The 21101-nt window shown below is 37.7% G+C and overlaps 1 protein-coding gene across 1 annotated transcript in view; it reads right to left on the minus strand.

Moving 5' to 3' along the window:
• LOC306848233 (serine/threonine-protein kinase mTOR-like) overlaps positions 1–19598 on the minus strand; it is a 115731-nt gene extending 96133 nt beyond the window's left edge. Inside the window, exons 1-18 of the mRNA XM_079382652.1 lie at positions 19533–19598; positions 18426–18596; positions 16746–16854; positions 16370–16602; positions 15496–15696; positions 15260–15394; positions 14686–14961; positions 13333–13441; positions 12974–13157; positions 11353–11481; positions 10784–11028; positions 9640–9855; positions 7036–7241; positions 6237–6359; positions 4925–5008; positions 3663–3755; positions 2441–2575; positions 1332–1461 (exon numbers count right to left, since the gene is read on the minus strand). Coding sequence (XP_079238778.1) covers positions 1332–1461; positions 2441–2575; positions 3663–3755; positions 4925–5008; positions 6237–6359; positions 7036–7241; positions 9640–9855; positions 10784–11028; positions 11353–11481; positions 12974–13157; positions 13333–13441; positions 14686–14961; positions 15260–15394; positions 15496–15696; positions 16370–16602; positions 16746–16854; positions 18426–18545 — 2728 coding nt within the window. The 5' untranslated portion in view covers positions 18546–18596; positions 19533–19598. The remainder of the gene's footprint in view (positions 1–1331; positions 1462–2440; positions 2576–3662; positions 3756–4924; positions 5009–6236; positions 6360–7035; positions 7242–9639; positions 9856–10783; positions 11029–11352; positions 11482–12973; positions 13158–13332; positions 13442–14685; positions 14962–15259; positions 15395–15495; positions 15697–16369; positions 16603–16745; positions 16855–18425; positions 18597–19532) is intronic.
• Between the last annotated feature and the right edge of the window lie 1503 nt (positions 19599–21101).

Below are 21101 nucleotides of genomic sequence, written 5' to 3' on the forward strand. Positions count from 1 at the left end.
TAAAACATCTGAAATGTCTGTGTATTCAACAAATATTGCATCTAATTCACCTCATCTGTAATAAAGTATGCAAACACACTATGGTAAGCAAAAAATGAGACCAACATAATGGCTTCATTTTCAACTCTTAAGGTCATTGCACACTGAAATTCGAGTCCAAAATTTTAAAAATAAATACAACCTCACATTGTGTCAATCACGTTTACACACTGCCTCCGAAACGTTCGTCTGTCATTAAAAAATTTGGATCAGGTTCGATTTTCTGCATTTTCGCACATGTAGCAAGCATTTTGATAGGATGACGAATAAAAAAAAACGCATACGAAAATTTCAGACTCCGTGTGCAACCTTCACCCCAACTGCAAGCGGCAAATCACGGCGATCGGTTAAATCCAGCTGCAGCCGAATTCAAGCACACCTGATGGCATCAGGACCTTGGTAATTGGCTGATCAAGACCTAGCACAGTTCCAAACCCGTCACTAGCAGCATTTTCTTAACGCAGGTTTTACTACAAGTTCATCCATCTACAGTTGTATGACCCCAATAATGATGATTTAGTCTAATTTAATATAGCAAAATATTACAAACACGCTTTAACAAAAATATGAGCTTCATAGTTCTGCTTTTACATATTTTTGCTTTTTATACTCCAGAATGCTGAATGTCCCACAAACTTCCATAATAATAATAATATAATAATCGCAAGATAATTTTCTGTGGTAACTAACAATATGCCATGATGCTGTTAACTGGTATTAAAAAAAACTAAATTTTTGGGTTCTGGACTGAGGAATAGTGGACATGTTGTACTAGGGCACTGTGTTCACAAAAGTGGGAAAGGAAACGTCTTTATTTGATAATTGAGAACTGTTTGTTCTGACTTTTGCACACATGCAAATGAAATGAGAAAGAGGATGGTATGGGTGGGAAACGAGTGGGATTGTAATGAAAACGCCACTGTAAACTGATCTATTTTAATGCTAATTTTAAAAGGCATTGTGTACACAGGCAATGTATGGACTTGCAAAAACATTTCCGAAGAGAAAGTCACAAAGAAAAGGATGAAATGTGTACAAAGCTTTGTGAAATGCCAAAGAGTCTGAGCCAACATGTGAGAGCACGCTACCCAGGAGTTCTGGCTCTGCCTTTGGAAAGGGAAATTTGTGTATGAAGATGTGCTCTGTTTGCTCTGGAGAATGCCTGTGTTGGACACAAAATTGTCTGTGCATCTGTAATTAATTGGGTTGATGTGAACTCACATTAGTGTGATTAGAGCCCACTGTTGTCTAGGCATGCATGCACAAAAAACTATACAGGTGCATCTGATTACCTGAATCCTGGCTGGACTTGGACTCTGAGAGGCTGACGGCTGAAGCATCACGAGACTGGTCAATCATACCGATGTTCACCTTGTGTTTGTAGGGATCCAGAGCTCCTAGTAGACCTAACACACGTATGGCCTAACCATGGGAAGAGAACCATACAGTCAGTTTAAAAATGCAAACGTTTTCATATTCACGAGCAGTGGTCCCCAACTAATAAGCTGATTAAGCAGACAGTGTTGGGATACTCCTGTAACATGGTTGGGAATCACTGTTCAAGGGTATAAATTGCAAGCAGCATACGGAGGTAGGAAGGCAACATGAGCAGGATGTGCCGTGAGCATTAGATTCAGTCATTTCACATCCTGAGCATGTTGCCTTCCTACCTCCGTATGCTGCCTACAGAGACACAGCTTTCAGACACAGCCTTGGTGTCCCACAAAATGTTTGAAACAAATTCCATGTTCCATGGATTCAATGTTCTATTAAACATAGATAAGTAGTTAGATAACAAATAGTTTTAAGCTCATGAAATGCATGTTCACTCTTGTACAAACACTAAAAATTATTATATAACTGTGTCATCTTTTGGCAAAACCTGTTTGACTTATAAACAATTTATGGTCAAAAAATGTAAAGATTAACTATAATGTTACTGTGTCTCATATTTTGCATACACCAGTGTTACTGTTTAGTTTCACCCATTAAAAAAAATACAAAAAAAGTATTAAATAAATAAATAATTTACTTTTTTTTTTTTTTTTTTACATTTTTATAAAAATTGTGCCGACTGCATTCACCTAGCTCAATAAATAAAACAAAAAATCTCAGTAAATTATGGAAAAGCATCAGTTTAACAACTTCAAACCAACATTTGGGCCCAAACTAGCAGGCCCCTACTAAATGAGCTTAATTTAGGCTTCATATGTAAACCCTGCTATACATATCCATTTGTTTTGTTTTATTGCACACATTTTGTTCCTTTTTTAAGGTCATTTAATGAGCATTGCTAGAAAATAATAATAAGGTGGAACTGTCTGAAGCACTTCCTTTCAAATAACAGTTGCAACCGCATTCGTGGACACTGGCGTCCCATGACAGGAGCAGAAATCAGTACCTCTCTCCTAATCCCCTGGTTCTGTTCTGTCTTCAGGAAGTTGAGTAGCACCTCCAGTAGAGACGGATACTTCCTGTATGGCTCCACCACATACCCAGTACTGGCTACTTGTTGACCCAGAGTCCAAAGTGCCACCTAGTGGGAGAGAAGATGATCAGTGTGTTATTGTGTACATTAACATTTGTTCATTTTGCAGGTGCTTTTATACAAAGTGACTTGAAAATGAGGAATAAACAAGCAATATATATATAAAATGATTCAATAATACAGTAATAAGAGTTGCAATCATAGTCCAGAAGAGTAGAAAACAGAGAAAAGCTAGAGAATAATTTTTATTTATTTATTTATTGTAGGAAGTTCTCATAGAAGAGAAATCTTTACGTTTAATATTGCCAGGGAATCGGCCGTCTGGATACTTGTCTAGTTTATTTATTTGAATGTTTTGTTTTTGCTCTTTAACACTCCTAAATGCTGCATCATTAAATTAGCTTCACTATTTATTTATTACTTTTATTAGAGAATGTTTTTAATGAGGAAGAATTACTGAGTGCACTGTACTTTAAGCTGTTTTGTTGAGAAAACGACTTTTAAGATTGATTCCGAAAGTCAAATAAAGCCCCAGACACAGTTCAGAGCAGGTAAAGTATTTAGTTACATGAGCTTCTGTGAACCTCGGGTAACCTAAAACTAACCAAATCATCCAAACGCTATAACACCCCTGATTGCTAAAGCAGAACCTGACAACGTCATACCAAGAAAGAAAGCCTTGTGTAAAGTAGTGTAAACATTAAGGACATTTGACTGCACCTCATAACAGTACTGAAAACCTCTCTGATTAAAAGCATGCACTCTAGAGTGCCTCCAAATATTACTGCAATACACAAGTACGTCTCAGTGTTTCCACTGTCGCTACGGAGGAAAGAGGAAAGGAGAGTGCTTTTCATTACCCATATTGATTTGCAAAAGACAAAAAAACAAATTGCTTCACAGAGGGAGGAAAAAAGATGCGTGTAAAACATAAATCTTGTGACTATAAGAACCTTGGCATGTAAGAGTCATAAGAGGCAACAAGTCAAAACGTACAAATGTAATTTACTGAAACAGGATTGAAAGCCTTTGGTTTAACCTCGCTTAGGTTAATAATATTGCCAAATCTTGGATCACATTAGCAAATAAATAAATAACGATGGACCAAAAGTTTAACATATGGGAATGAGCAAACCTGTCTCTTAGCTAATGAAGACGAGTCCTGCAGCATGTCCATAATAATGGGGAACAGCTCATCCATCCATTTCCTCATCTCCAGTCCACTCACCTGGCACAAATTAAAGAAACACACTTAAAAGCATTGCAACTGGACAAATTAAAGGACCTTTCAGGGTTGACTTGATTTTGAGTGTAATGCCATTTGAAGTGTAAATAAATTAAAAGTCAAGTATCTGGAAAAAACTACTTGTAAAAAACATCTGGAAGCAACAGCACTTGTCCTTAAGATCGCTCTGTTCTTGAAACGCTCATTCAGGTGGCTCTAATCCATTCTGTAATACCAAACATTGTAGCCACATATAACTATATATTTAGTTTCTGAAAAAAATCAATTCCCACTTAATTCCTCTTTTCCAATCTTTGCTACACCTTCTTACTAGTGTCCACAAATATTTTATCTCTATGCCTGCATTCCCAACTCTCTCCTGCACAGAGCTACTCTGATGCTTCTCCTGTAGGTTTCCTAAATAGTGTGCGGCGGTGGTGTAGTCCTAAAGAAAAAAGTGGTTTACTATTACTTCGCCCCCCAACCCCCGTCCCACCACCACCAATATATATATATATATATATATTCCATGGTCTGTCTGAATACTGGATTCTGATTGGCTGGCAGGTGTTGATTAAATTCGCTTAACTGCACAGGTCAGTTTAATCACCATTCCATATTAATGCGCTGCTTTTTTTTTTGCTTTTTGCAGTTCGCTGTAAAACAGTTTAAAAACAGTGCCTAATGTGGGGCAGGTCTTCCTCGCTTCAGCGATCGGCTCACTACTCGACCGATCCACCGGGAATGTCCGGTGCTCCCGATGGCCAGTAGGCTCTCCCTGCTCATAGGTGAAAGACAAAATGGAGTGGAGTTCTCTCAATGCAGCGGACACGCACACTCAGTCGATGATGGGCGGGAAAAGGTAGAATGACTGAAGTGATGATGCACCAGTTACAACGTTTCACACAACTGTATGGGACACCATTATAGGGGACGCTACAGTAGATTACGGACTTGCGAAGCAACAAAACAAGTGGGTATACCGAGTGTATACGCAAATATTGATCCTTAGAAGTCGTAATACGCAAACAGCCTGAGGAAAAAAGTAAGCATAAAGCGTATACTTGCGTATGGCCCCGACTACCACTGGTGTGCAGTAAGAAAGCAGATCTGGTCATCTGAAAGGTGCTGTAGATGATTTCAAAAGATCAGGCTAGGAAATGATCCGTTACCTGAGCAAGTTCTCCAATAGTAGCTAAAACACTGATAACGACTCCAGGGTTTGGATCAGGATCTTTCAGCTTCAAGATGAGGGCCTGTGTGAAGAACAGAATTGGAAAAATACATCATGAAAAAGGGTTATCTTTAACAGCACATTATTATGTGAATGGGTCAGTAATTGATCTTTTGCTAAACCCTGCTTTACTAAACATTACTGACCAATCCTACACAATATATATATATATATATATATATACACACATACACTGGATCATATTATCAGACATATTTGTCTCTTTTCTAATGAAAACCTGTGTGTTTAGTTAAACTATCTAAAAACATGTGAAAATAATGTTTACAAGGCACTTCAAGATCCAAGTTCATGCTGTGGATTAAACCTTCATTCTGAAACGGACATGTATGACATCAGCCGGAACACTTTTGGAATCTCAACCATACAAATTAAAATTATTAGGGCTATTATCCGAGTACAAGCAAATAAACTTCCTGTTACTGACCTTCACAACACATTTGACAACAACCCCAGTGTTTCCCCTGCCATTATATTAGGTTCAGTAGAATAGATATTCACAGATGTTCACAGATATTGTTCAGTAGAATGCACATAATACTACTATTAGTGCTACTACTAAAATTATTCAAATTCAAATTAAGGAATAATCCCAACATTTCTTCCATGTTTTATTGTTAATAGTAGCTAAATCCCCTCTGTTTGCCAAAATTTGTTTAATTTTCAATAATTAAAAGATAAATGCAGTTATATAATGTGTTATGGCTTCATTTGATAACCCAGCATTTCATTTTTAAATACACAACAGCATTTCTGAGGGAAAAAAAAAAAAAACATTTAATAAGGCTACTTTAAGAATAAATTAAGTTTTTTTGCATCAAATTATTAAACATGATATAACAGAGAATTTGGTAACAATAAAACATATGGTGAGAAAAAATAATACATTTCATAGGGCCCTAAGCATGTGGGGTTTTTTTTGTTTGTTTTTTTTTACTTTTAATAAATTGATGTGAAATTTTAATTTAACCATTAAAAGGGAGTCCAGAAAAATGTAAACAGAAAAAAGCAGAATCCAGAAAAATTCAAACGGAAGAAATGGAATTTGACAAAAACATAAAACAGAATTTGGGAATAAATAAAATGGATTTCATAGGTGAGCACACTCCCACCAGCGGACAGAGAGTGTGTGTCGGAAAATATGTTGCGTCAAATATCCCCCCCCCCCCCCCCCACAAATCTGTAAACCTAGGGGAAACACTGAACGAAGAGTACAGAGGAAGTGAGTGTACCTTGAGAATGGGCTCCATGTATGGGCGGATGAGTCGGGGGGCATTAGACACCAGGTGACCCAGCATGCGGGCGCTCTGTTCTTTGTTTCGGCCCACGCCACTATGTTCCAACTCAGTAAGGATCTGGACAGGGTTTTATTGCATTGGACAGTACCACAAGTTTGACATTAGTTTTCTAACTACAGACATATTCATAACAGATGTGTGATATAATATTTGATCAAAAAAAAAAGATCAGTATACAATAAAACAAATAAAAGTGAACTCTTCTATTGAGAGGACAGTAGCACTATGTAAAGGTTTCCATGCAATATGCATCGGCATAAGTTGATAGTCAACAGAACAAAAAGTGAAGTCGTTGATGGGAAACAGTCAGGCCAGGCTGACTAGAGCTGCAGTGAAACAAAACAGCAGAAAAATATTAACTGACTGCCACCTGTTGGTAGTTGAGAAAAACGGCTACAGCGTCTCTTAACAATATCTACACTGTGCACAGTATGAAGTCTATATTCATAAAAAGAGCAATGAGTAATGGAATAAGCCCACAATGCATTACCTATCTAGCCATCCATCCCTATCTACTGTATATCTATCTATATCTCTATCCATTCATTCCCATTATTAACTATTAACTACAACTTGGGGTCGGATTAAGGGATCTAAAATATGGTCATGCAGAAAATGAATTATGATCAGTGGTTTAGTCTCACATGTGAGATGTTAGTCTGAAGGCCTCATATTTCAAATATATGAGCATGAGTAGTGGGATATAGCCAAGTGCTGTAAAACATGCAACTACCTGAATGAGCATCTTGCGCAGAAAGGGCATAACAAATGCAGGGTTCATACTGCTGAGACGCCCGATAGTGCAGATGGCCAGTTCACGGATCTCAAACACTTCATCATTAAGCGCCACAAATAGAGCTTGGAGGTTCTCTGCTTGTGCCAGGTGCGCATCAAAGCGCTCGTCCAGGGACGCCAGCACACAGTATCGAATATCAGGGTCTAGAAGTCACAGGAAGTTACATATGCATAAATTAGTACACCCAAAACTTAAAGATATAATGTTCCATAAAGTCTGGTTCGTCAGTTACCAACAAAGCATGTCAATATTAATCAGAAAAATAAGAGTTTCTTATCAAACTGATAAAATTGTTGCAAAAATGAATACAACCTCCAGAAATGTAGAAAATAAAACTTAAAACATTTCAAATGCTCCAATGATCCCAATTATTTTCGTTTATATCGCTCTACAATACAAGGATGTCCATTAAGCCCTCAATTATTTGCAGTAGCCATTGAACCCCTCTCTATCACCCGTCGATCTAAGTGTGACATTTCTGGCATAGTTAGGACTCATGTTGAGGTAAAAGTCTCTTTATATGCAGATGATTTACTTCTTTATGTTTCTAATTGATCTGTTTCTGTCCCTGCTGTCTCGGAAACACTTCAATCTTTTGGCCAAATTTCTGGTTATAAATTAAACTTATCCAAAAGCCTAATATTTCCCATTAATTCTTTAGCAAAGAATTTTCCTTTAAATAGCCTACCCTTTAAAATAGCTCCATTAGTTTTACGTATCTTGGAATCCATGTCACACATAAATATGTAGATTTATTTAAAGCAAATTGGACTGCTTTGATGTCCCGAACTAAGGAGGATTTTGAGCGATGGTCTCTTTTGAATCTCTCTTTAGCTGCTCAAAATAATGCTGACAAGATGTTTGTTGTCCCATGATTTGTATATTTATTTCAATGCATTCCTATGTTTTTCCCACAGATTTTTTTTTTTGAGATTTAGACTTTATATGGAATAAAAAAGTTCCCAGGTTACGTAAAGCATTTCTACAGAGACCCAAGTCACTGGGAGGTCTGGCACTACCTAATCTGAGGTTCTATTATTGGGCCACCAATATTTGAATTTTAAAATTTTGGCTTTATTATAAGAATTTAAATTCCCCCATGGATTTTGATGAAAGCAAACTCCACTAAAACTAGTTCACTGAATGCTTTAGTACATTCTCCCATTCGATCTTCTACACAGTGTTGGGGAGTAACTAGTTACATGTAACTAAATTACGGAATTTAATTACAAAATAAAAGTAATTGTAATCAGTTACAGTTACTGAGAAAAAATGTGTAATTAAATTACAGTTACTTATGAAAATGTTAAGGATTACAAAGGGGGTTACATCCGATTTTATATACAGATTTAATTGATTTCTTTCATAAATTGCAGTGACTGCTCTAAAATATGAAACAAAGATAACTCTTATATTTCCTATATGGGTTTATGTACATGCTTTATTTTTTTTAAGATTAACTCTTTTTTTGTAAGGCATTGTTAGATCCAGTGTTTCCTGTCATAGCTATGCAAAGATTTGATTTCAAAAACAGAATCATAGCTATTAAATGATTTCTTGTTATGATTTTAAATCTGTATTTAACCTCAGCAGAGAGTCTGATTTTGTGGTGGCTTTGCTTCAAAGGGGACATCGGATGGCCATTTTCCACAAGGTGGTATGATTCATTAGGGTCTTCTTGAAATGGTCTCAGTGGTCGTGCAAAACAACACCCTTTTTACCTTGTCAAAAACAGCTCTGATCATAGTGACTCGTTTCATTTCATATCTCATATCAATAGTGAACACACACACACACACAAACGGAGCAGTGGGCAGCCAATGCTGCGGCGCCCGGGGAGCAGTTGGGGGTTCGGTGCCTTGCTCAAGGGTCTCACCTCAGTCGTGGTATTGAGGGTGGAAGAGAGCGCTGGTTATTCACTCCAAAATCAAAATTGCTTGATAATTGAGACTGTTCAGGTTTTGGGGGATTAAAAAAAGGAGTGAATTTCTATCATTGTAGGGTGGTTGTGTCCACAAACTGCTAAGACGCATTTATATGCAAATGGAGATATTTTTCATCCAATGTCTCCTTTAAAATTAAAATATCATAATCTTAATTCAAATGACGAAAGTAATCTTTTGACAGTAAAGTCTGACAGTAATCAGTTGAGCGCTACTGTAAGGTTAACCCTGCCTGGTTAATATGTTTGAAAATGATTAACAGACGCATCAAACATGACTCAAGGTCATTCATATAGATGTGGCGATTTGTAGTGATTTGTGAACATACAATCAATTGAAATTGATACTGAATGGTTTTTAAGACTATTTTGTAAGTTACTGAGCAGTAAAACTAGTACAACTAGTTATATTAGACAGCAACTAATTTAAGTAAAAGGTTCTCAATGTTTGTTGAATTCATTGAAGGGTATACAGATATTTGCATTCTTTCATTTAATGTAATTCAACTTATGGACCAATTTTATGAGCATAAATTTAGAGAAATGTGTATACACATAATCTATAAGCTACCATGGATTTAAGCAGCTATCTCTCTCACCTGGGTCAGTGATGCCAACTACCAGTAACTTGCTGAGCACGTCGGCCACCACCTGCACAGCGGTCTGACTGACCACGTGTCCGTGGCCGCTGATCAGTTGGATGGAGGGGGTGAGCAGACGTGAGCAGGTGCGCGCTGCCTCCATGCGGATCTCCTTGTGCTCACTGTTCAGGAAGTGGTCGGCACAGTGGCGCACAAACTGGGTCAATGAGTGACCTAAAAATGAACCAAACAGTAATGAAAAACTAATATTTTCTGAAGAAAATGTAAGTAATGCTAGCCTAAACAAAACTCATTGCTGAGCATTGCTGTCCAATTGCTAAGGTGTTCTGGGTGATGCATTGAATAGCAATATTATTGCAATAATTGAATATCTTGATAATGTTAAGTTTTTCACTCCCCTTTTCATCTCTTGAGTATAACAGCTGTAAAAACTCCTGTGTATATCTGTGTAAGCGCTCTATGACGAGAATCAAAGCCAAAGGCTTTAATTCACTATTGCTTTTGCAGCATTGAGCACAACAGCTGATCATTAATAAGGTTATTGTGATTGGGCCCACAGTTGTGCCAGGTGCTTTTGATGCCGACCTGGGAGATTTGGTTCCCCATTTAAAACCCTCTGTGAAAAACCTGGGTGTTATTTTTGATTCTGCCCTCAAATTTGATTTTCAATATAGTTTTTTCCAATTAAGATTACTGTCTAAAGCTAAGAGTTTCTTAAGTGATTCATGCATTCATTTCATCTAGACTTGACTGTTGTAATTCTATTGGAACGAGTCAATCCAATAGTAGTCATCTTCAGATGGTTCAAAATGCAGCCGCCAGACTTTTGACTGCCATTCGGAAATTTGATCATAGTTTGATCACCAATATTACAGTCTTTGCACTGGCTGCCGATTTGTTACAGAATTGATTTCAAAATTCTCTGATGGATTAGCTCCAAAATATCCCTCTGTTCTTTTGAATCTCTTTTTTTTAGATATTTATCCGTTGTCTCTTTGTACAGCACAATAGTCATCTACTGTTGTTTTTATTTGTGCTATATAAATAAAATTTGATTTGATGTTAAGCATGGAGTATTCATTCATCGCAAGCTCATAGTGTTTCATTATAGCCAAAAATAAAAAAATGTGTAAACATGTACCTTCAAATTCAAAGCTGCCAAGAGTACGCAGTGCCAAAGTGATGCTGCCCACGTCACTAGCCTCAGGGATATTGGTCAGGCTGGGTGATGCCAGCTGGTACGCCAGGCCCTTGGGCATACCTGGGTGACGCAGAGGCTTGTGCATGAGCACAAGTGAAAGCATTTTTAGCAGCCCATCCTGAATGTCCTTCTTCAGCTGTGGGATCTGCCTGCTCAGGTCATACAGTACTGCGGTCAGAGCAGGACTGGGAAGAACAGAGAAAGACAGTTAGAAGATTACACAAGAAATCATGACCGAATCTTCTGGCATGTACAATGCTAGTGAAAGGTTTGTGCACAATCGACTACATTTATGTTTCTCTTAAAAAAACAAAAAACTTTTGTTCTAAAGGCTTATGCAAATTATGTTTGAAAACATAATGCATTGTGCTGCATGTTTATTAATTATCTTACTCTTATCTGTAACATTGAGTGGTGTATATTGTATTTGTATCTATGAGCTCTCATCTCAAGAAACTACAGCCCAGTAAAGGTGAAACTGAGGTGAAGCAGTTTGACTTGGACTGTACCTGAGACCAACAGCTAACATGGGCTCGAGAAGTTCTTTGACATCCTGTTGAATGCTAGGCCCCATAGCTCTGGAGAGCATACTGATACAAGTGAACACAGTAGCATCCACCTGCATGGTCTTCTGCCTCCTAAAAGATTACAAAACATGGGACAGAGGGCAAAAAAGAGAAGAAAAGCAAATACATAACATTCTTAAGATTTCATTAGTAGTGAAACAGTAGCAACACTTGGATAGTTTTAAAATCTAATTGGATAAGCCACATTTAAAGGGGTGGTTGATTGCGATTTCATTTTTTTAACGTTAGTTAGTGTGTAATGTTGCTGTTTAAGCATAAGCAATATCTTTAATGTTACGTTGATGCTGAAAGTTCAATGCAACTGGAGCTATCATCTTTTAAAATTAGGGCAGTTTAATATCTACAAAAATGGCTCGTAGGGACTACAACGAGCTACTTCCCGGGTTTGTGATGTCACCCTGATAAACCCGCCCCCAGGAACAAGCAACAAAGGGGATGAGGCCATGTTGCACTGCATTAGAGGAGAGGAAGAGTTGTTGTGATGCCGTCAAAACTAGGGGTGCACAAAAAAATCTATATGATATATGAATCGTGATTCTGTCTTTTAACAATTCTAATGGATTCACAAGTTTCAAAATCAATGTTCAAATCTTGTTCCTCACATCCCCTGCTCTGCATCTCTCTCTCTCTCTCATTCAGATCATCAACTTGTCTCAGCTCCATCACTGAACTGTGTTCCAATTATACACTTTATGTGTATAGACAAACAGATATGAAAAGTGTTAAACATGGACACGCGCACACGGTGGCCGTGCTATATTAAAGCTTTAATCAGGATAAATCCGTATATTAAAAGGTCACATAAGCAGTAGCATTTACAAATAACAGCATATCTAAAAGTATTAGACAACAACAAACAAAAAACATACCATTAAGAGCCGTGTGCTTGCACAGGTTTTGCTCTACCCTCTTCACTAATATTCTCTGGGTCTCAATCGGGCTCAAATTGATAAGCAATATTGACGTCGCCATTGTTTACAATACAACCGGAGCACACGCCGCTGAGGTGAGGGGCGGGATGTTTAGACGCGCACTAGATGCGGTTTAGCCAGTCACAACACATTGGACCAGCTAACCAATCTGAACCCATAGCGTAGTTCTGAAGGAGGGGCTTCATAAAACCAGGAAATCATTGGAACGTTTTTAGAAGAAGGGACAAAGCAGTGTAGAATAAAGGTAAATTATGTGAAAAATATATCTATATATATATATATATTTTTTAAACAAATCATTAACACATGTTAGACTGCACCTCATAAACACTATCAAGCCTAGAAAAAAACTAGTCAACCACCCCTTTAAAGTCATAACACGTATAAGCTAAATTTGATATTACTCTTTGATCATGCGACTTGGCACTGACAAAAAGCAGACAGGCAAACAAATTGTCTTATTACTAAGAGTTAACAAAATAATCTGATTTTATATATTTGTAAAAAAAAATTACGGACTTTCTTTGCCAGGAAATACAAAATGAAAACTTCCACCACACTCTATATTATAAATACAGCCTAAAGCCTAATATAATAAATAAAGTTCTTACTTGTGTGCAAAGTCTTTAGGTGGCAGTGCAGCTTTGATGATCTCCAGGATCTTGCTGAGGTAGGGCTGAATTTCGGTCCTCACAGCTACCACCAGCAACCCCAACGCTTGAAATGCTGCCGTCCGCTCCTTCTCTTTTTTCAGGCAACCCAGCAGGTGCCCCATAGTGTCCTGTAAATACTGATCTGAGGACAGAAGAAAAATGTTTAATATATAGCCAATCAATACAGCAAAAAGTGAAGCCATTTGAAAATGTAAGCAATAATTAAAAATATCTGAATGTCACTGAACTGGAATCATATATAATAATTGAAGGAGTCAAAAATCAGCTTTGGAAGTAAGGCTGGGATATAAGTGTACCAGTGAAAATGTGAGGCTGGAAGGCAGCAAGTCGTGGCAGTAGGTTTAGGATAGTCATCTGAATGAGTGGATTCTTACTGGTCCTGTATTTCAGCACCCAACGGCACACCTGATGCAACAGCAAAGTTAGATCCTTGGATACTGTGAGAAATGCCAACATCCCTGATCACAGTTACACAGTTTCAATAAATGTCTAAAGTTATAACAAACTCTACAATCTAATACACTATAGAGATGTTATTTAATAATAATTAATAATTCATTACATTTATATAGCACTTGTCTAGGCACTCAAAGCGCTTTACATTATGAGGGGGGAGCCATATTGCGCCAGAACGCCCACCACACACAGCTCTAAGTGAATGAAAACATCCTGCAAAGTTTTAAATCTGAAAGGGGAAGGGGGGAAGTGGTGTGTGGCCAAGTATGGTGACCCATACTCGGAATTAGTGCTCTGCGTTTAACCCATCCAAGTGTACACTCAGTAGTGCACATACACCCGGAGCAGTGGGCAGCCAATGCTGCGGTGCCCGGGGAGCAGTTGGGGGTTCAGTGCCTTGCTCAAGGGTCTCACCTCAGTCGTGGTATTGAGGGTGGAGAGAGTGTTGGTTATTCACTCCCCCACCTACAACCCCTGCCGGACCTGAGACTCAAACCCACAACCTCCGGGTTACAAGTCCAGCTCTCTATCCATTATACTGCCCCTTGTATAAAGTTGAAGTGCACCGTGTATAAAGTTATTGTCTCTGAAAAGAAAGAGTCGACTCTGAATCATTAAAATGAGTCATTTTTAAAACGAATCCTAAGCCATTTCATGCTGATGTCAACATGAAACATTAGCATACTGCCCGCCCACTTGTTGCGGCGCAGACCTGGGAATACTTGATTTTGCTGTTGGTCTGAATGAAAATGCAAATTCATTCTTTGCCACTAGGTGCCGCTTTTGGAGCGTTAAAAATAACTGTTTGCCTGGTAATGCTGCTTTAAATGAAATCGACCAATCACCGGAGATTAGCGTCATGCAAAGGAGGGATTTGGAAAAATTAATCGTTGAGCGAATCGTTTGGGAGTCATTGAGCAAATAAGGTAAAAATAAATGCATATTATAAGAAAATGAAAGTGTTTTTTGACCTTATTAGGGACTCCCAAAACCAAAATCCTTTCAAAACACATAATAGGGGGCACTTTAATGGACATGAAATGCACACTAAATTGACTGACTAAAAAGAAAGAAAGGAGAAAAAACAAAACATACTACAGTTTCTTCCAAAACTTCACTACTGGGAGCACTTATTATGAGACCAGCTGCAGACCGATATTTTCTCTTCAGTAGTAAATGCAATCACTGATCACCTGGTCAAAACGCTCCTCCATCAGTTCTCTGCAGTACCGGCTTTCCACCAGCGTGCTTTTGGAGGGAACAGGTGCAGCTCCGAAACCTAGGAAGCTCTGTGGTGCGCTATATCCCAGCAGCCCCAGCAGAGCATTGGACTGCTGCGGCTGCACCGACTGAAAACTGGTGAAGGGCGTGATGTGGCGAGGTTTAGTGCTGAAACCCATCAACTCCTTACAATACTTATCATGAACCAACTGCTGCTGTGTAATCTCCTCCATTTCCTCTCTCATACGCTGCAGGAATGAAAGAAACAATAACAAATTAATCAAACATTGAATAAAAGCATTGAAGCATTGAGTGATGTCATATTTGATCGCAAGATCAAACAAAATGAAAGAAACAAAAATAAACAAACAAGCTAAAAGGACAAACAAAAGAATGAATAAATAGACTAAGAAATAAAACATCAAATAAATGAATGATAAACAACATAAATAACAAGCAAAAATAGCACATAACAAAAGAGCAAAACAATGAAAGCAAAACCTCATAAAACGTGTCCTGCTGCCTGTAGCTTGAGCAATATCTTACCTCTCCCTCCATACTGCTTATTCGCACCAGTTCATTGAGAATCAGTAGAGCTCCATGGACACGGTCATCCTTATTCATGCCTTTCTCTTTAGCCAGAGTCTCATCAAAACCCTTCTCGGCTTCCTCAAATGTTTGCTGTTTATGACAACGAAACACATGGAATGTGTGAGCGCCCATCCCCATATAACACACACATGCACATATTTAAAGACATTTAATGATGCTTCGATTCTGACCTTGTACCACTGTGGTTTCTGCATCTCTTTGGTCTCTCTCTGGGTGGTGAGGATCAGACAGGCTCTGAGTGCAGACACTGCACCCTCACGGATTGCCTGTTTGGAGTCCCACACAGCATAGAAAATGTTATCAAAAAACGGCTGCACCTGCTGGAAGAAGAATGTGGGTGCGCTAACAGCGAGCTCTCGCAAAACCAGCACCTGAAACATAAACACAGTAGAAAGGGGGTTCAGTGCACATTAGACATAAAAAAAGAGCACAGAGACAACACACACTGAAGTACTGTTAAGGAAGCTAAAAGCCACCAGTAACAAACAGTCAAGTGTAAGAGAGTCTAATATAAGGTTTACAGCGGGTAAAATAAGTAATGGTTGTTACGATATCTGGTGAAAATTTCAAGTCAACAGCACCTTAGACATTTACTGAGAAAAATGGTGACGTGTTCAATACTTAATTTACCCGCTGTATATTACAACATATAAAGGGATAGCTGACCCAAAAATGAAAATTCTGTCATGATTTACTCATCCTTACGTTTTTCAAAACCTGTATGATTTTCTGTCTTCTGTTACATAATAGATGATATTTTGAAGAATGTTGGTAACGAAACAGTTGATGGTAGCCATTGACTTCCACAGTAAGGAAAAAATACTATGGAATTCAATTGATTACCAACATTATTCAAAATATCTCCTTTTGTGTTCAACAGAAGAAAGAAATGTATACAGGTTTGGAACAAACCTGTGAGTAAATGGTGACAAACGATTCATTTTTGGAACTATGGCTAAAATAGTATTTTTATTCAGAACTTCGAACAGTTTGCTTGACAATTCACCATGACAATATAATATGCAGTTAAGTATTTCTACGTACCGCTGCATGCCGTCTGCCCTCATTCCTGTCTGCTCCCAGCCATTCTAGAGCTCTCTTCACCTCAAACTCCACATACTCTGCAGTGAAGGTGTCTCCAGCCATGGACAGGTGACCCATGGCCTTAGAGGCCATCTCCATGACCACTGAGTCGCTGGAGGGAAGCAGGTTGCGCAGGTAGTTGGCAAAACGGCTGATACGGGTGGCATTTCCCCCTTCCACACCAATCAAGCTCACTGGAGAAACAGCCATAACACAATAACTTAAAAACACTTCGAACAAAGCAATGCATCTGGCAAAACAGGCCACATAAGTTCCACTACTTTATGAAAAATACCAATATAAAGTAGACAGCGTTTGTCATTGGGTTCATACTCACCTATGGCAAGGATACCTCCTTTTTTCTCATTCACATCTGAGCTGGAAACCAACTCAAATATGTGGTGGTTCAGCTCATCATAGAAAGTGGTGGCTTCATCTTGGCTCAGCTTAAGTCAGAAGCAAAAACAATGCACACTTAACATGACTCTTCCAATAGTTTATGTGTACTTTAATGTAATGCTGTCAAATGATTACAAAATTTCAGTTAAACCCTGTAAATGTCTGTCTTTCTGTTGCACTGTGGGTCTTCTGTCACTATAACAAATTCCTTGTATGTGTAAACATCCCTGGCCAATAAAGCTCTTTCTGATTCTGATTCTAAATGATATGCTCAATTAATCAATTACAAATTATCACGTGTTATGAAAAACACATTAAAAAAGCCCACAAATGTAAATAATTAAAAGACTGATGTCACATAGGTGCTACAACAAGCAGTGTGAAGCTGGACTGATTGCGGACTTTCCAAATACATATTCTGCATCTCCCTGTATTTATAATGTTTTTGATGATTAGATCATTGAACCCATCTGTGTCAGTATATTGGATCTGTGCATTAGCTCTTAAAGAGACAGTAGCCTAATATTCCTGCTGTTATCTGTCATTAATATAAATTTTCAAACTAACGAAACGAAAATCACTCACTGTTCTTGACTAAATAAATGCTATAGCTTTAATGTACAACTAATGGTAACACTTTATTTTAGGGTCTCTTTACTAGTTGCTTATTAGCATGCATATTACTAGAATATTAGCCATTTATTACTAATTAAGTACATATTAATGCCTTATTCTACATCCCTAATCCTACCCAATACCTAAATTTAATAACTACCTTACTAACTATTAATAAGCAGCAAATTATGAGTTTATTGAGGGAAAAGCCATAGTTAATAGTGAATAAGTGTTCCCTATTCTAGTGTTACCCATATAATCTATATTTAATATTTCGTGAAGTCGAAGCAGTTTTATTTTACATTTGATAATAATTACATTATTAATTATCTTCTATTTCTTTCCTGAATATTACTGTTGGATCTACCTAAAAAAAGCACTGTTTGTATAATTTGTATCTTTGTGTGTTTCTATTGTGTTCATTTGACCTATTGTTTGTAAAATGTTGTTTTATTTGTTTATTACTGACTTTTTGCCTTTAATAAGGTTTGAACTGTATATAGTTAGGCTGTTGTCATGTTTTGTTGTGGAACTGAAATTATGAAATTTCACTGGTATCTAAAATGTTGATGTGTTAAGCTCTACATCACAATACAGGGTTACAGGGGTCAAAACCAAACAAAACAACTGTTTTTCTTTTTCTGTCTGTGCTTGCAGTGGGGCAAGTAAAAATCTGAAGCGCTGGACCAGGCTACTAAATCATCCTACTGAAATACTACTACTTTTCTAGGTTTGGTGAACTTCAGGCAGTATTCCTGTAAGCAGTGCTTGCCGTACATCCGCAGAGGAGTGTGGTCATGCAGTTACGCTTCCATTATTCTAGTGCATTTACTGTAAACATTTTTCTTGTTTGTTTAAACACACTGCAGGACAAATAACTTGATTGTCTGCCACAAGTGTGGTTACAAGACAATACATTTAGGCAAAAATAAATATACAGAAAGACTCTCCTGATGAAGCTTAATGTAAATGTAAATACTTGGATCAAAGATGTGCAGTTTACCTCTCTTAGTTCTGTGGTAACATAATGCTGGAGGTCTTTGGCAGCTTTGGCACGCGTGTCTTCATTTCGACTCTTAAGGCCACTCACAAACTGCTGCAGGACTGTGGCAGTGCCAGACATGCTGGCGGCTGGGACGCAGCTGCCTGTAGATCTGCCTGCCGTTCAAACACCCTGCCATGTGAGAAACAACTGTATTATGTGAATGCAAAAACATTTTATATCTTAATGTCCATATCTTAATAAACATTTTTTACTAAGCAGTGCTGTTTGAGCCGACACTTCAGAAATTAAGAAACATTAAGTTTCATTAACATTAACTTTTACATTAAGTATCCCTTCATGAAAAATACATATGCACATATCATCATGCAAAGCCATGCCATGTTCTGTATTGCATTACTTAATGGTGATAATGCTATTTTACACACTGTAAAGGTGCTGAAGCCAGAATATGTACATTACTCCCACCAAGCAAGCATCTAAAGAGCCACTTCCATCTATCTGAATGACAATGTTCCCCCAAACCCTTAAATAATTGTCAATTCATGAAACTACACATTGTCATTATTTGACAGAGTCAATAAACTGCTCAAACTGTAACAAAGATCATTCATGCTAATGGCTACAGTAAAAGTTATTAGCTCAGATCTTCACTACTACACCGCACCATTCACATTAAATAGATACACAAATGAAGTAGCTTACAATTATTAGTGATGCAGCAGACTTCCAAGTTAACTTAAGTGTTTGATCTAGGATTTAACCTACAATCTTGCAGCTCACAGCTCAGATATTTTAACCCCAGCTGTATAACGCTACCACGCAATTTCCTTATTACCGAATGCTAACAGTCCCTACCTCTGATGAAAATGAGAGACAAGCATGTAGATCAGAGTTACTCCTCAGGATAATGGAAGAACACAATAACAACACGTATTACCGATATAAATCGATAGATAGGTTAGCTAGCCAAAGGTGCTAAGTTACCTACAACTATCGCCGGGTTATTTTAGCAAGTGACTGTGAGCTGCTTACGTCATATCAAACAGAACATGTAAATGGATTACATGTATTATGAAAAGCAGTAATTAAAAATTCAATATTTACTTGAGTAAAGGGTTTTCCACTAGATGTAATGCACTCCGTGAAACTGCAAACACAGTGGGCGGGCACAGCATATGAGTGACGTCTCCTCCGCCAATAGACAATCACTTGACTGCAGAGTTTAACCAATCATTTGCTCAGACGGAAGCGCTTAAGCCGGAAAGACGCATGGGCTGAATTCCAATTCACAAACGAGCACTACGTACTAAAATTGCGTATAACACCGGTAATGGCATAGAAATACGACAAGATAGTAAGCCAGCACGCTTAGTGCTTGAATCATAAAATATAAAGAAGAGGGGCTTACCGGCCAGAATGTTGAATTGGTTAGATACGATGTGTCTAAATAATAAATATCCTAGAGAGTTGTATTATTATTGCCATCATTCAGGTGTAATTACTGTCCACACGGCACATGGACAGCATAGTGACATGGTATTATTATTAAGCAATGAGCAATGAAAAATCTACTTTTTCCTGTAAATCATATTCTTCTATAAAGGACAAAAGATTTAAAGCATTTTTCTTTTTCATCACTTTTTTGAGGACTTTTGTAAAATAAATAAACTCATTATAAAATGCACAAAACGTTGGTTTCACTTTCAAGTACTTAGATTTATGTATATGCACTTTTTCCCAGCAGAAGTAGATTATTAACAAGGAAGTCACCTTTATATTGTTACAAGTCCGATAATGTCCTTCACAGGTACTTGCTTTTCACACGGATCAGCCATTTCTGGGTAATTCGGTAGGAGTTTTAAAAAATAATTTCATGAAGATCGCAGGGGCAATATTTCTATTTGTGTATGAGGCACTTCCTAGTACAAAATTCAGAAAGGAAAAGAAAAAAGAAAGAAAAGAGGTTTTAATTACTGGACCAAAAACATCCACATATAACACCCTACACTTTATTCTATGTATAAATGAATGAACTAGGGCTCTGAAATAGTCTGCAGCACCCAGTCTTACTTTATTAGACACTTAAAGCAAAAATGCTTTCTGGTTATGATCTGGCTCGGTCAGTTAATTGCAAAAAAAGACTCAAATATCGATATTCCGAGCTGGCAAGACCAATATCATAACTTCACATTAAAAGCATGACCCTTATAGACATACACATAACATATACCTTGGTGTAAACATCAGCAACAAGCCATAGATATGTATAAGATACATAGATATAAGATACATATCTATGCAAGAAGGTGTCAACGACCTGAGAGACAAAGCACAGAGCTTTTTACACTCAAGAAGAATATCAAAATTGACATGCCAATCAGAATCCAGGTAAAAACACAAGGTAAAAACACACACACACACACACACACACACACAAGACACTGGACAGAAGCAACAGCTCAACAAAATAAATTAGAATGGTATCTGTCCCAAAACGAAATAAACATATTAACATAAATGGGTCAATATCAACAATGAAAACAAACAAACAAATAAACCAAACACATAAATAAATCTGTAATTGTATCAGTCGTTTTTGTATGAGCGAAAATGTGCATGTCTGTAATTTAATGTCAGTAAAGCCTTTTGTTAGAGAGAACTAGTGGACTCCCT

This window comes from Barbus barbus, assembly GCF_936440315.1.
Source record: "Barbus barbus genome assembly, chromosome: 28".
NCBI classification, from domain to species: Eukaryota; Metazoa; Chordata; class Actinopteri; order Cypriniformes; family Cyprinidae; genus Barbus; species Barbus barbus.